General features: G+C 41.5%; 2 protein-coding genes across 2 annotated transcripts; both read right to left on the minus strand.

The window, feature by feature from the left end:
- Positions 1–3,163: 3,163 nt before the first annotated feature.
- On the minus strand, positions 3,164–7,676 carry LOC119273082 (B3 domain-containing protein Os03g0619600-like). Its single transcript, XM_037554377.1, has 8 exons — positions 7,566–7,676; positions 5,570–5,639; positions 5,372–5,460; positions 4,858–5,272; positions 4,596–4,780; positions 3,905–4,268; positions 3,586–3,809; positions 3,164–3,463 (listed from the first exon to the last, which is right to left on the minus strand). Exons 1-8 carry the CDS (start codon positions 7,674–7,676, stop codon positions 3,164–3,166), a joined length of 1,758 nt encoding a protein of 585 aa, XP_037410274.1.
- A 4,700-nt stretch (positions 7,677–12,376) lies between these two features.
- Positions 12,377–12,971, minus strand: LOC119273083 (glutamic acid-rich protein-like). Its single transcript, XM_037554378.1, has 2 exons — positions 12,900–12,971; positions 12,377–12,787 (listed from the first exon to the last, which is right to left on the minus strand). The coding sequence occupies exons 1-2, from the start codon at positions 12,969–12,971 to the stop codon at positions 12,377–12,379; spliced, it is 483 nt and encodes a 160-aa protein (XP_037410275.1).
- Positions 12,972–14,070: the final 1,099 nt, after the last annotated feature.

A 14,070-nucleotide genomic window follows, 5' to 3' on the forward strand; every position in this document is an offset into this window, starting at 1 on the left:
GAAGGCACTCCACTGATGGAAAGCTAGGAATAAATATCTAGCTACCGAGATTAGGGTGTCTTCTACATCAACATCGAAACTGCCCATCACCATCAACATTTTTCGAAAAGGGACGCTTTATTACTTAAAATGTTTAAGCAATACACCCGGCCTCATCACCATCAACATGGTGCACATGGAGATGATGATGGTGGTGGTCGTGGGGATGGTGGTGATGGTGGAGGCCTTGATGGTGATGATTTTCTTGGACTTCCTGTCGAGATCAGCCACCAAATATCTCCAGCAACTTAGTGTACAAGTATCCTACATTGTACTTTGTTATATCTATAATTTCAGACAAGCAAGCTTAGGGTTGTTACTCACATCTCAGGGGCTTGAACCTCTGTAAATCTTCTAACTTGAGGTTATGTCCTGCAGCCACATAACTCACGTATGCTATTGTACTGTTGTTCGGGGACCTTGCAAAACACCATCAACATGGACGGATCCGGAGCGGGCGATGTCTGGAATGCGGCAATGAGGTGGATTCGGCGGCCAGAGGGCTGCTCACGCGAGAAGAGGGAGATGAAACTTCCTCCCCATTTTGGAGGTCCTAACAGTGGCTCTACTGCATCTTCTTTTTTCCAAAGCCCCTAAAAATAGTTTTGGGCTTCAGTTGGAGATGCGCTGACTGATTGGAAAGGTTGATCAATGCCTCCCAAGAAAATCATCTAATGATAAACACGTAAGTTTCTTGCTCAATGCCTCCCTCATTTAGAGATAGAGCTTTTTTACGGTGCATCATACTACCCATTATGATGGGTAGTATTTTGGTAGATCCAATGGCCAGTATAGATGGGTCAAATTTTCCCTCTGGGACATATTGGTAATTTCTGTTTACAGATAGATTTCTTCTTTGTTAGTTCTATAATCACAATTAATGATCTAATTAATTAAATTAACCCATTCGATCCAGCACGGAGGCACGGGCGAGTGTGTCTGCGACCTCGTCGCCACTGTTCCTTCGGGTTGCCGGAGCAGCCCCGCTGGTGAGGCACAAGGTGCAGATCCAGCGCAGATAGGCTATGAGATGAGCCTCCTGTCAAAGCAGCTTGTCGCCCCAAGGAGGAGCAGAAATGTGCGGGAAAGACCGACGGGGAAGGCCTACTGTATCGCGTGCCCATCTTCGATCCGCTCATGGAGCTCTGGATCTTGTGTGCATGCAGATTTCATTGGATCTTGTGTATCATTAAAGTTGACGCCGGAACAGTTAAAATACTGGACTCACTACTCAAAGCAAATAGTAACTATAACATCTTGTTTGAGATAGTCAACAGGTAATTTCAATCATTATTAACTATATATCTCGGCCTATTTAGTTCGTCATTTCATGATATGAACTATTTAATAACCCCTTTATTCATTTTCTTTGTCGGCGGGCAGGACTTGGGCAAGGTTCATCAGCGTCACAGAAGGCGAATGGAAACGACAGCTGAAATGGTTTCGACCCAAGGTAAGTAATTAAGTAGTACTAGCTAGCTAGCTAGCTGTCATCTCTTTAATTATCATGCTTGGTTAATTATTATCTGATCAAATTAAATTCCATTCTAGTAATAAAGGCCCTAAAGCAGGCGCAGGGGACTGATCTGTGTGCATTCTGTGTTTGCGAGAACATTCGCATGATGGCGTCCGAAAGAAGCAGATCTCAAAGACAGGAATGGGTACGCTTATCAGAACACTATTCAAAATTTTTACACCATTATCGATATCTAGTCACACAACTAATACACATGCATATTGATCTCCTTCTTAACAGTTCAAAGAGGTGCGGGACAAGCTCCTAAAAACGGAGCGCGTAGAAGCACTTCAAGAAGAAATAGCGGGATTTTTGCTCGACCAGGTCATAAATCCGAAGGGAGAATACTATTACCCGCTACCGCCCCCATCGACCAGGTCATGAACCACTTCCAATTGTCATCGTGCTCCGAAGGCACCAATTAGGCTAATGCCACTAGCTCCGAAGGCAACATGCATATGTAGGAGAAATTATATATAGCTATACATGTGTGTATGTGTGAATTAATATGGTGGTTTGTGAGACATTGATGATATATATATGATTGGTTCTACTAGAAATTCTATATATGTACAATGTGTAGTATCGTAAAATACCAGCAAACGAAAAAGAATTAAAATGGAAAACACAAAATTAAATGAAAAAGAAATCATAAAACCAAAAACCCCCAAACTTTTTAGTACCAGTTGGTGTTACCAACTGGTACTAAAGGGCTTCCGGCCCCTGGAGCTGGCTCGTGCCACGTGGTTGCCCTTTAGCACCGGTTCGTGCTGAACCGGTACTAGGGGGGGGGGGTTAGTGACCACACTTTAGTGCCGGTTATGGAACCGGCACTAAAGGGCCTTACGAACCGGTGCTAGTGCTCGGTTCTGCACTACTGCTCGCCACCATCGGCCTTGTAATCGCAAACTGAGTTGGGGCAATAAATAAAACCACCGGAGATGATGCGTGCGACTGGCCGGCGGTGAGTCTACTAGCGTAGCTTTTCTAGGTCGCTGTGTACGTGCGGTGCAGGCCAGTTTGGAGCACGAACCAAGATCGTCAACTTCGTTTCATCGTCTTCATCGTGCGTCGCCGACCGAAAAGTATTAGATGGTGTGGACTGCGCCATGGCGGGGAAGAAACCTGCTTGCGTGATTGATAAACATTAGAGTACCCAAAATACCCCTAACTAGTCAATATACTATCGAAAATCTGTTGTAGTATTGTCTTACCTAGGCCCTTCAAGCCACATAAATTAACAGCCCAAATTAATTTGATGCACCGTAAAAGGTCTCTAGAGATAAGCTACATAGCTTTCGCTCCTAGAGTTGAAGATAATAGTACCAGTAGCATGCCTTCAGGCTAACATTTCTCACAGCGATTGATGTAAACCATCATCTTCAAAGATCAAACTTGAATCCCATAAAAAAAAACATGTTCACTCAAATCAACCTCAGAAGCACATAATAAGTTGCTCAAACTTGAACCATCAAAATTACTCTCAAATTAACAAAGTTCTCACGGAAGTAAGAAAATACTAAGATAACGTTCCAAGATAAGCCACATAGTTTTCCACCACCAGGGTTCAGGATCACTAGAGCAGCAGCATGCAATACATGCTTCAGGCTAACATTCCTCACGGCGAATGATGTGGATCACCATAGTGAGAGGCTCCTTGTTCTTTATCAGCTTGAAGAGACAGAGGTCACCCTCCCGCAGGCGGTTGTCGCGGGCGAAAAACGTCCATCCTTTGAGAACCCTCATCGCATGAGTTGTGTGTTGCATGCTGTGTTGCATCTTGGTAGGCCATGATCCACTCCTCCCCTCCCTATGAAGCATCAAACTGATCAGGCTACTCTTTCCACGATGATGGCCAGCAGCAGACTTCTGAACAAGATATCTGCCTGTGTATTGGTAGCCAAAGTGCTGTTTATATACATACAACAGGGCAAATGTTAGAATGACACAATTGCAAAAATATTTGGAAATTTGTTCCGATCTGAAGTGTACTGATAGGAAGCGACAGAAAATGTTTTTCATGAACTTACTAGGGTGGGAGTGTTACAGCCACCACCCCGATAGACATTGGACTTGCTCATGATAGCAACATACAAGGGTACTTCTGACTCGATTTCCTCGACTTTCTCCAACACTTTCTTCTCTTGTGCTCGTGTTAGGTAAGCTTTGTCTGCCAGCATGAAGGGAGGTTCAGAACCTCCCTCAGAATGATCAGAGACTCCATGCTCTTCATGTTCCGAAGAGTACTCTTCACCTGGACAAGTCGTTACACGAATCAGAGAAGTATAATGCAAAATGAAATGTGACACATCCTAGCAGTGGCAAGATCTTAGTGTCAAGCTGGCATACCATCAGTAGGTGGTTCATCCATAGCACTTGCCATCTTAGTGCTCGTCCTTCCATGATTTGAGCCAATGTCAGTTCTTTCACCAGGGGAATGATAAATGCCCGCTTTGTGAACGAGATGGACAGTCATAGTGAATCTTTTCTCCTTAGCATTTGTCATTGGTTCAAAGAGGCATATATCGCCTTCTCTAACATGATTGTCACGGACAAAGTTCCCCAATGAAAGGTTGCGGCGACCAGCGTCAGATGTTCCAGATGGCCTGATATGGAATCTGCACTTCCAACCCTTGTCTTTTCGAGGCAGCTGGAGTATGATATTTGTTCCTTCGCATGGCATGTGCTTGCGTGCGTAATCCTTACATATTACCTAATTGAAAAAAGGGATAGTGATAATGTTGAGCTATTTTATCTCACAGCCTAAGTACTAAATAGTTAAGACATTGGGACTGTCAGAAAGGCTAAATCGTACAATACACACAGTTTCAACTAATAAGACAACAATAATACTTATTTAGACAACAATAATACTTATGTACTTCGTCTGTATGCATGGTTTCAACTGTCTGAGTAGATGCATTTTGTGCAAACATATCCATTAGAGCAAGACCACCAACTTCCCTAAATAGAAAAGAAATTGTACATAGGTACAGAAAAAGAGCAGTTCATACAAAGTGCAATGGTAAAACTTACGTACCAGAGTACCACTCTGCTTTACATTGCTCTTCTTCATCTCTACAACAAGCACCGGGATTTCGGGTCGAATTTTCTTTACAAGTGCAAGAACTTTCGCCTTCTGTGCTTCTGTAAGATAGCACCGCCCTGAGAAGACACAATATTTTGAAAGCATCTGTTGATCCTCCGACTCCACAAAATTGTCTTCTGTTCTTAAAAGAAGTTTTGACAGTAAGAGAACATGTGGTAGAGAGTAAGTGAATAATCTGAGTACACAACTTAACCTGAGAATTCCTCAGAAGAAGAATATATTGCGGGCATCTTTGCTGATTTTTTGTACCGGTACAAGCTTTCCTTCTGGCTTCCATCTGAATCTGAACCTTGCCCTGCTGATGACTGAGTAGCTCCAGGATGAGAACTGCTCGAATTATCGGTATAGTGACTGCGTGAGACTTTCTCCTTCCCATTGGAATCAAATATTGTAACCTCAAAGAGGGAGTTTCCGAGGTACCGAAACATCAAGGAATAGTTTTCTTCGATTTCATTGGCATCAAGAAATGCTGCCCACCCAAACTTGAGGATAATTCTATTCATATTCTCACTAAGTCCAACATCATATATGATACCATCAGGGGCTTGCAGTTTGATGGTTCTCCAGATTTTGCCCCCAAGTTGACTAACAAACCACTCTGGAATGACCTGTAACAAGCAGCAATTGTGCAAAAAATGTTTGAGGCAACGAACAAACTCTACAAACATGAGGCAACCACTGAACAAGGAAAGTTAGAAAAGGCTTACCATGCTATGCATAAAATTTCCATTTATTTTTCTGATGAACCTTATCTTCCTTTCACAGCATTCGCAAGGGTTGCTCATCTTGGATACGTCCTGTTGAATGAATCACATAGTATGTCAGGTGGCACATTCAAATTTCTGTTTGCCTAACTAGTAATACCCTAAAATCACTCAAGATTCATAACTATGCCCTAGAATCTTTTGAGATTAAGCGGAGAATTTCTTTATTTGAAAATAACAGTAGCAACAAAATGCTGTCAACACTATAAAACTAATCCTGCCCCGAAAATCTGTTTTGATTACCATGTAAAAAGAAAGCAAAACAACACTAGAATAAAATTACAAATACTTGGCAGAAGAACTCTGGCATGATCTTTCCTATGAATTGAATAATATTCTGACTGGATCCATTGATCACTAAGATCCCTTTGTTATGTTCCACGGGGGGTAAATGCAGATCTAAATAGATCACTGACATCATGCATAAAAAGAAATAAAACACTGATGATTAACAACCATAGAACAATCAGCTTCTGAAATTCCTATCATTATACAAAATCAAGGAATAATGTTCTTCTAAGTTGTAGGGGAGGAAGTCGAAAGGACATGACTAGAAAGATGAAGAGAGTAACTTGGCAGAAGAAACTCTGTCTTTGATCTTTCTGATGGATACAATAATTTTCTAACTGAATCTATTGATCACTAGGCTCCATTTGTGATCCTACTAGGGAGGTAAAATGCATATCTAAATGGATTAACGATATCTATTTGAAAACAAAAAAGAACTGATGGTTAAATGCATATCTAAATTGATAAACTCAGTTTCTGTCATTGTTTTGCATGACTGCTTTCTGCACTCCTAACAGTTTCTGAAGTTCAGCAGAAATAAGAAGAAAGCAAAAAACAGGAGTACTGCTCCTCCATATGCAGGTGTAGAAGAAGAAAGAACATTACTAAATTGCAAACTAAGATAACAACTTGGAAGAAGAAGCTTACCGTGGTGGTGAAGGCCGCTGCGCTGTAGCAGAATGTATCTATGGAATGCAAATCCAGGCGTACTTATGAAGGGGGCGTCCAGGCACTGGAAGGGCACAAGCAGACCAGAAGTCATTTCTTATGCAGGGAGCGTTCACTGCATGGTCAAGTCTTCTCATATGCCCAAGCCATAAATCTGAGTATTACAGTATACCCACTCTTCCCTAAATTAATGCCATGGTTAACCTCCATAATTACCATGATTTGACAAAAAACTATAGAGACTATTTCCCAAAAGTACAAACTCCAATCAAAGAGGCAACACCGCATGCAGACTTCTCATATTCCCCAAAAATCAGTTTCCCTATAGCTGCTTTCTCAAAACTCGAAACTAGTTGACTCGCTCATGTAAAATTTGTAAGGAAAATATTTCTTGCCTATTTTCTTGATAATGCTACTTCCAATCAGAGCATGAACCTGAAAACATCATGCCATATACTACTCCATTTCGGTTTATTATTTTTCCGGAAAGGAGATTAAACCGCTGGCCTATGCATAAACCAATGCACGCCATTTATTCATCTATAATCTATAATACCTAAATAGTTCATCCCCACTATCCTATTTCTCTAGACATGCAGCCTATCCACCTCAGCAACTTGCCACATCATCAATTATTTTTACATTTAACAAATTACTTGCATGTTGCTGCTTTGTTTCCGGTCTTAAATTACCACCACCGAAGCCCAATGGTGTCAATCCGCAAACAGGGAAGAAAGCTCAATCGTCCTGCCCCCACTATCCTTTCCGTTTCCCCTCCCTCTCCTTAAATAAAGGACCAATCTTTTCCCTTGGCGATAGGAAGCGATCTCTCCATGTGGTCCGCCTCTCTGGCACGGTCGCAGGTCCGCGGCACCTCCCCTTCTCCTCCGCCTCTGTCGGCATTACCCGCTGCCTCCCTCGATATCTGCGTGTGGTCCGCCCCTCTGGCACGGTTGCCAGTCCGTGGCACCTCCCCTCCTCCTCCGCCTCTACCGGCACTGCCCTCTGCCCCCGCCGCTATCCTTGGTGGCCTCCACCGAACCCTGCGTCGTTCGCCGCTCCCGCAGATGGAAGACATGGATAGGAGGCTGCAGCATGCGGCGGTGGCTGATGTTTGTGGGCGGAATCAGACCGGCCGCTGGAGCCTCTCCTGGAAGGATGCTCTGCCCGGCGACTAAACCATGGAGTGGACGCCGCGCTGGCGAAGTGCCAAGTCGATGGACAACTTTCTTTTCAGCCTCGAAGGTATGGACTGATGGTAACGCACGGTAGGGCCTTCATTAATAGCCATGGCTTGCACCAGCGTTGGATCGACCTCGAGCGTGTATAAACATAGACATAGTTTGGACTGGAAAATCTGATTTATGTTCGGCGTCCTCCCCACAACATCACACGCACCAAAGGTGGGTGCTCTGCATCTCTATCTCCATAGATGTGAGCAATTTTTTTGAGTTAATTTCGGTTGGAAACTCTGATTTGTGTGTTGTAGGGAGCCGTTGTTTGGATGAAAGCTATATGTTCCGTTTCCATCAACCTCCTGTTGGCAGCAAGTCTGGTCAGGCTCTCACATCGACAATACTGTGTAACTTAAGCGTTGTCTGCAAGAATGTGTCGGGATATGATGGACCGTTCATATCTCCCAACCAGATGATTTTTTATTGCAAGCACTAGGTGGTGAAAAATTCCTATTTTTTCAGATCTTGCAGTACTGTTTGTCCCGCTTCTGTAATACTTTGCCTTTCATCGGCGCCTCTGAATATTTGTGCATGTCTCGCTGTGGCTTTGTGCTTGCTTACTAATTAACCTGTCAAAATTTTCAAACTTGGATAGTTGTCATTTTGAGTAGCTTGCTTTCATGTAACTTGCCAAAGTGACACCCCTGAAAGTTAATCGGGATGTACCTACTTGTGGAATTATTCTCTATGATGAATAGTTTCTTTAGGGGATGTCTATCGTCTATAGTTTCTATCTCAGTAAGGTCACTATATGGTTATGCCAGTTTTACAACTAGCCAGATAAGTGCTAGGAGCTATATGGCGTACTGTCAACTATATCATGGCAAAGCACATATGAGTTACTGTACTTTCTGTGTAGTATAAAACCGTGTAATGCCCATGTAGTGTGGGCAACTCTACCTACTAATCAACACGAAAAAATATGTCCAATGAAAGGTTTTCTTTGCATTAGCTTATTCTGGCCTTTCTTTTGCCGTCCTGAACTGATAGCAAAATATTTTAGATAATGTCCTCGTGATTTCTAATATTGAACGGTTATAAATGAATACAGTCACATTTCTTTTCTATGCTTCCAAGCTTTGGAATCTCTACTATTAAAGGAGGATCAAACGTCGTGATGGTTCGACCTTCTCGATGGTTCCACCTCCTCGTCCTATTGATAGGTGCAACCACATCCTCCCGCTCCCGTAGGATTCCCACGCATGAAAAAGTCTACCGAGAAAATCCACGTTCCAAAGCAGCGAGAAACTAGAAGAGGAAAACCTGCACGTCCTCAACTTCTCCCACGACCTCAAATCCTCAATCTACAGATCTCTTTCCCCAACCTGAACCACCCCGGCACATTCACTCTCCCGCTCCTGCCTCTCCCCATCTTATCCCCAGTCCGATCTAGGGATCAGCCTGATCCCACCCATGTCCATGTCACGATCGGAGGAGCGCCCTTGTCCTTGTCCGGTGACTATATCGTCCATGTCCTTCGCTCGTTGCCGGTGGGCGCCTCGAGGACGGCCCAGCGCGTGGTCTCACAGGACGACGCTGCAAGGGCATCGGCGGTGCGTGGTAACGGTGGCGTGCACAACAGTCGATCAGGGCTACAAGGACGACGGCCTTCAATGCAGATGCCGTGGTGGCGGCCGCTTCGTCACGGCTGAGTTCGACATCGACCAACCCAGACGTGAGAGCATGGGCCAATCACTATGAGGATTGCTAAGGAACACTACTCGTTCCTATAGCAGTCACGGGTTGGAGATGGAGAGATGTTTGAGAAGTGTCCTCTTGCCTCCAGTTTTGTGATATGGTTCTTGGTGATTTCCATATGTGACTGGTCCTTTAGTAGTGTATCAAGATTGTTGTTTCTTCTTCTTATTAGCTGCCATTTGAGATGCGAGGAAGGAACAGTGGCGATGCACAACCACAGAGTCATAGCCCAAACTCTACACAACGCCCCACAGTATGATTGTCATCATCTTGTCAGCGGACACAGCGGCGGCTGCTCACCCATGGAATCATATGAGTGAGGTCTTTTCTCCCTTTCTGAATTCAGAAGCCTTCCACTTCTGTGTATATATGAACTTGTTCTTAATTACTTATTACTACAATATTTGAAACTTTGAATTGTAAGGTGTACGCACGGGTATTCAGCAGCTGTTCTTTGATCCATCTAATATAAAATCAGTACTTTATATTGCCCCTCATTCCCCCCTCTTTTGATCACACAATTCCGTACAAAATCTTTTTGCGTGTATCTTGCCAAACAGACACAATTCAGGAAACAGGAACTCAATACACTTGTTAATATGAGAATTAGGACTGAATATTATGTATAAAAATTCCTTGCTGAACCTCTGTTCCATTGTACGCATATGTTTCTTTTACTTTTCGAGTACTTCTGCACCATCAACTATCAAGTGTGATCACTCACTTCACTAATGTAGTTGCTTGCTAATCTTGATCGCTGTTTCCAGTTTGCCTTGTCATTTGTTGATAATGCAGTCAACTTTATTTCTCTTTAAGCATCGTCGATCATTATATCCTTCTGTCGTCTCAATGAACAAGAGGGCTAGGAAGCAATGAAAAGTCCCATCTTTTTGTTTGTTTATGAATGTCTGTTTTTTCTTCCTATCATTGTCATGACAATGAGAGAATAGGATGTGGTTTTGTTTTTCTCTCATTCATGTTAAACACTGACCCACAGCTTAGCTAGACAGGGTCAACCTCTAACTCTTGTTCGTAAAAAATCAGATACATATTTAAATTGAGGTGAAAACCGCTATGAATTGCAGTTGTATGCAACTTTAATTTGACATTACATATACACTATTAATTGGAGTTGTAAGTAACTTTAAATTCACATGACATATACATTTGTGGTCAAACATTTTCTTTAGGTAACACATTTATCTGTACGTGAATCCCATGTCGTATTTTGTGGCCCATGAAAAATCCAAATTACATGTGCCTTCACTTATGGTGCTCAAGATATTACTGTCATAATTATATTTTCTCAAAGTAGTTCATTGTCGTACATACTGTTCACCAAGAGAATACAAAATTGCATAAAACATGAGCCTGTGTGGTGATCATGCCAGCCTCACAGCTTCCAGATAGGTTAACCTGAGCCCGTAGTGAGGCCATTCTACTCTACTGATTTTGTGGGGTATATTTCCTCTTCCTGGGTTTCTCTTTATGGGCAATGTATTCATCTGTGTCACTGGTATTTGTCATCTACCTATATAGCAATCTTTGATTATTTATTTGATTTTTTACCATCCTTCGTAAACTCTCTTTGAGATGTTCTCCTAGTATGACAAACGTTGTGCTCGCTTTAGGATGCAAGGGATTTGTGTGTTAATGTGCTACCATTGTTGACTGTGTTTTTGTGATATAAAACATGAGGAAATTCTGATAAATATTGGTGGTACAGTGCTTTCTTCTGAAACATAAAAAGATGTACTTGTCATGTTCTACAAACAAAAAAGGTTTGTTCTATTTTGCTATACAAGCACTTATGTACCTTACATATTCTTTTATTAGCCTAAAATTGTTGCATACTGATGGAAGCGATACTACTATAGATGAGTATATGCCTGTCATTTTATTAAAATTGGTGCGTTATTCGGTGCTCTTTTAATACTATGTGTTATCATCTCTTAAAAAAAATCCTAAATGTTGAATTTACATATGATTTTTATCTTGTCTCCGAGATAATGTGTCTTCTCAAATATTATTCAAAATTCTATCCTTTCAGAGGCAAATAATCCTGGATTTAGTAAAATATTACAAAGCAACATCATTGTCATTCAGTTCACTAATTCATTCATTATGGATAGCGGTAGACGAGGGAGAGAAAATGCTCTTCTAAGATCAATGTTCAGGAAATCGGTAACCGGTAACTGCTCGGTCAACTAGGGAGTAGGGATTAATCGTGAATCCGCCGATTAATCGGAATTAATCGGTCGAGCATTAATCGGTCAGCTTTTTTTTATAAATCTCAGAATCCTAGTGTTGGGACCAGATTTGTGTTGGGATCAGATTTTGGCCACGCAAGAATTTATTTAAATGCCCTGGAATGAGTAAGTACCTAATATGAAAAAAAATCAACATGAAAGTTATTCGTATCGGCAAGGCGAACAACTTTTATGTTTTGATTATTTTGATCCGAGGTCATATGTGAGTTGTGACATGTGAGTTCAAAAAAAAAGCAAAATGTTGAATGAGTGTACGTGTGTGTGACAACAATGCTCTAAAATATGATATATTCAACAAGTATGGCAACAATCATTATGTGCTCTATCTCTAAGACTTGTAGTAACTTAATAACAAATAATCATAGTTCTTGAATTTGCATAACATAACAAGGTCCACAAGTATGTATCACATGACATAGCAAGGCCCACAAGTATCAGGTATGTATGATATGACAGTATAACATAACAAGGTCCACAAGTATGTATGATAGTATGACATAGCAAGGTCCACAGGTGACAATTCACAACAGCCATAAAACACAAATGAAATAATCATAGTTCTTGACTTCTTGCATAAGTGCATAACATAACAAGATCCTCAACCATAAAACACAAAAAAAATATCGTTCATGGATTCTTGCAATCTTGCATAGTTGCATTGCATGACAAGTTGAGAACTCAAACTAGGAAAATACCAAACAGCACACGTAGACAAAGTTCTCCTTCTCCCACAAGGCCACAACCAAAATAAATTACTAGGTAAATACTAAATAGCATGAACCAAAGAATTAAGGTTGTGTTGTGTCCTCGTCCTCATCCTCGTCCTCATTTGTTTCAATCATCTCATCATTATCAGACTCAAATTCTATCTCCTCTTCCAAAGCAATCTCATTTTCTGAATCTTCATCAGCAACAAATTCTTCTACTTCATGGAGTTCTCTCACTCTTGCACTCCTACAAGGCTCTATAGCCTCGGTGGCCCCCACTTCATCATCAATGGTGGTGTCGGGATCAACCTCGTCCTCAACATATGCATCTTCACATATCCAATCTTGTGCCATGGAAGCATCTTCACCAAGGAGAACATCACGAGAGGAGGAACATTTCTTTCTTTTGTCCATCATTCTTCCATTGAATTGGATATAAACTAGATTGTCCCTACGACTTACATCTAGTTTATTTCTCCTCTTAGCATCCACCTAAAAATTGCAAAGTAAAGCCTAATCAAGTAGCCATTCACATTTGTTCATAAATAAAGTAAGGAACTAAATATCAAATTTGAATAACTACAAGTTGAGATTCAAGAGTTACTTGTTCAAAAACACTCCAATTCCGTTCACATCCAGAAGAACTTGTGGTCAAGTTGAGTATCCTCAAAGCCATGTGCATCAACGTAGGAGTTTGTAGTCCATAAGTTGCCCACCACTCTCCTACATGAGAAAACAAAAAAAAAGTATTATGCATCAATCCATCAACCCATAATTTCAGAAATGCAAAATGCAAAAAGACAAAGAGTATGTAGGAGAACAAGCTTACCGGGATTGAAATTTGCATTCGTTATAGCTTTGGAGGCAGCCAACTTTGCAAACATGCCCTCCTTATTTTTAATGGCAAGTCTACGTTAAGTGCTTTATTTTGCTTCTCATCATCATCATGATAGAAGGTCTCAATAACTTCCATCAATCCACTCATGACCTCTACATCGACAAATATGCTTGGGGTAGCATAACTATAATAGGGATCCAGTGCATATGCGGCCATGTGCAATGGCGTATCTAACTTCCCATTCATCTTGCCCTCCATGGTTGTTGTGATGATCTTATAGTGCTTCTCTGAATTTTCAACCGCAAGCAATATTGCCTTCCTTGCCTCTATTATTTCTCCATACATAGAGGCCATGGACTGTCCATCACTATCAGCCAATCGAAGCACCTTCACCAATGGCTCAAAAACCTTGCATTGCAACATACGATAAGAACAACATTAGTATTTAACATATTACATATAACACAAGATGACAAGACACAATTAAAGAACATTATTAATTTTCTTACCTTGATGCAAAGAGACACATTCTTCCAAAATGTCCTACTAATTATGGTGGCATGAGCCGACTTTCCTTTCCTTGTACGTGTATGCTTGCATTGTTCCCAGGCATCACTACAACACATCTCCTTTAGTTGTTTCTTCTTTGCAGCAAGACTTTGCAAGGTAAGAAATGCCGAAGCAAATCTTGTCACTCCCGACCTAACAATGTCTCTCTTTTTTGTATGAGACCTCATCAACGCCAATGTTGCATGATGTGCATAAAGAAAAATAGTCATCTCCTTTGCTTTGGTAATTGTAGAACCAAATTGCTTTAATTTACCAACCGCTTCTACCATCAAGTTGAGGGTGTGCGTTGCACATGAGGTCCAAAATATCTTCGGCCTTTTTTCTTTCAACATCCCTTTTGCTCCCATATTGTTTGAAGCATTATCCG

Source organism: Triticum dicoccoides, chromosome 3A (genome assembly GCF_002162155.2).
Source record: "Triticum dicoccoides isolate Atlit2015 ecotype Zavitan chromosome 3A, WEW_v2.0, whole genome shotgun sequence".
In the NCBI taxonomy this organism is placed as follows: Eukaryota; Viridiplantae; Streptophyta; class Magnoliopsida; order Poales; family Poaceae; genus Triticum; species Triticum dicoccoides.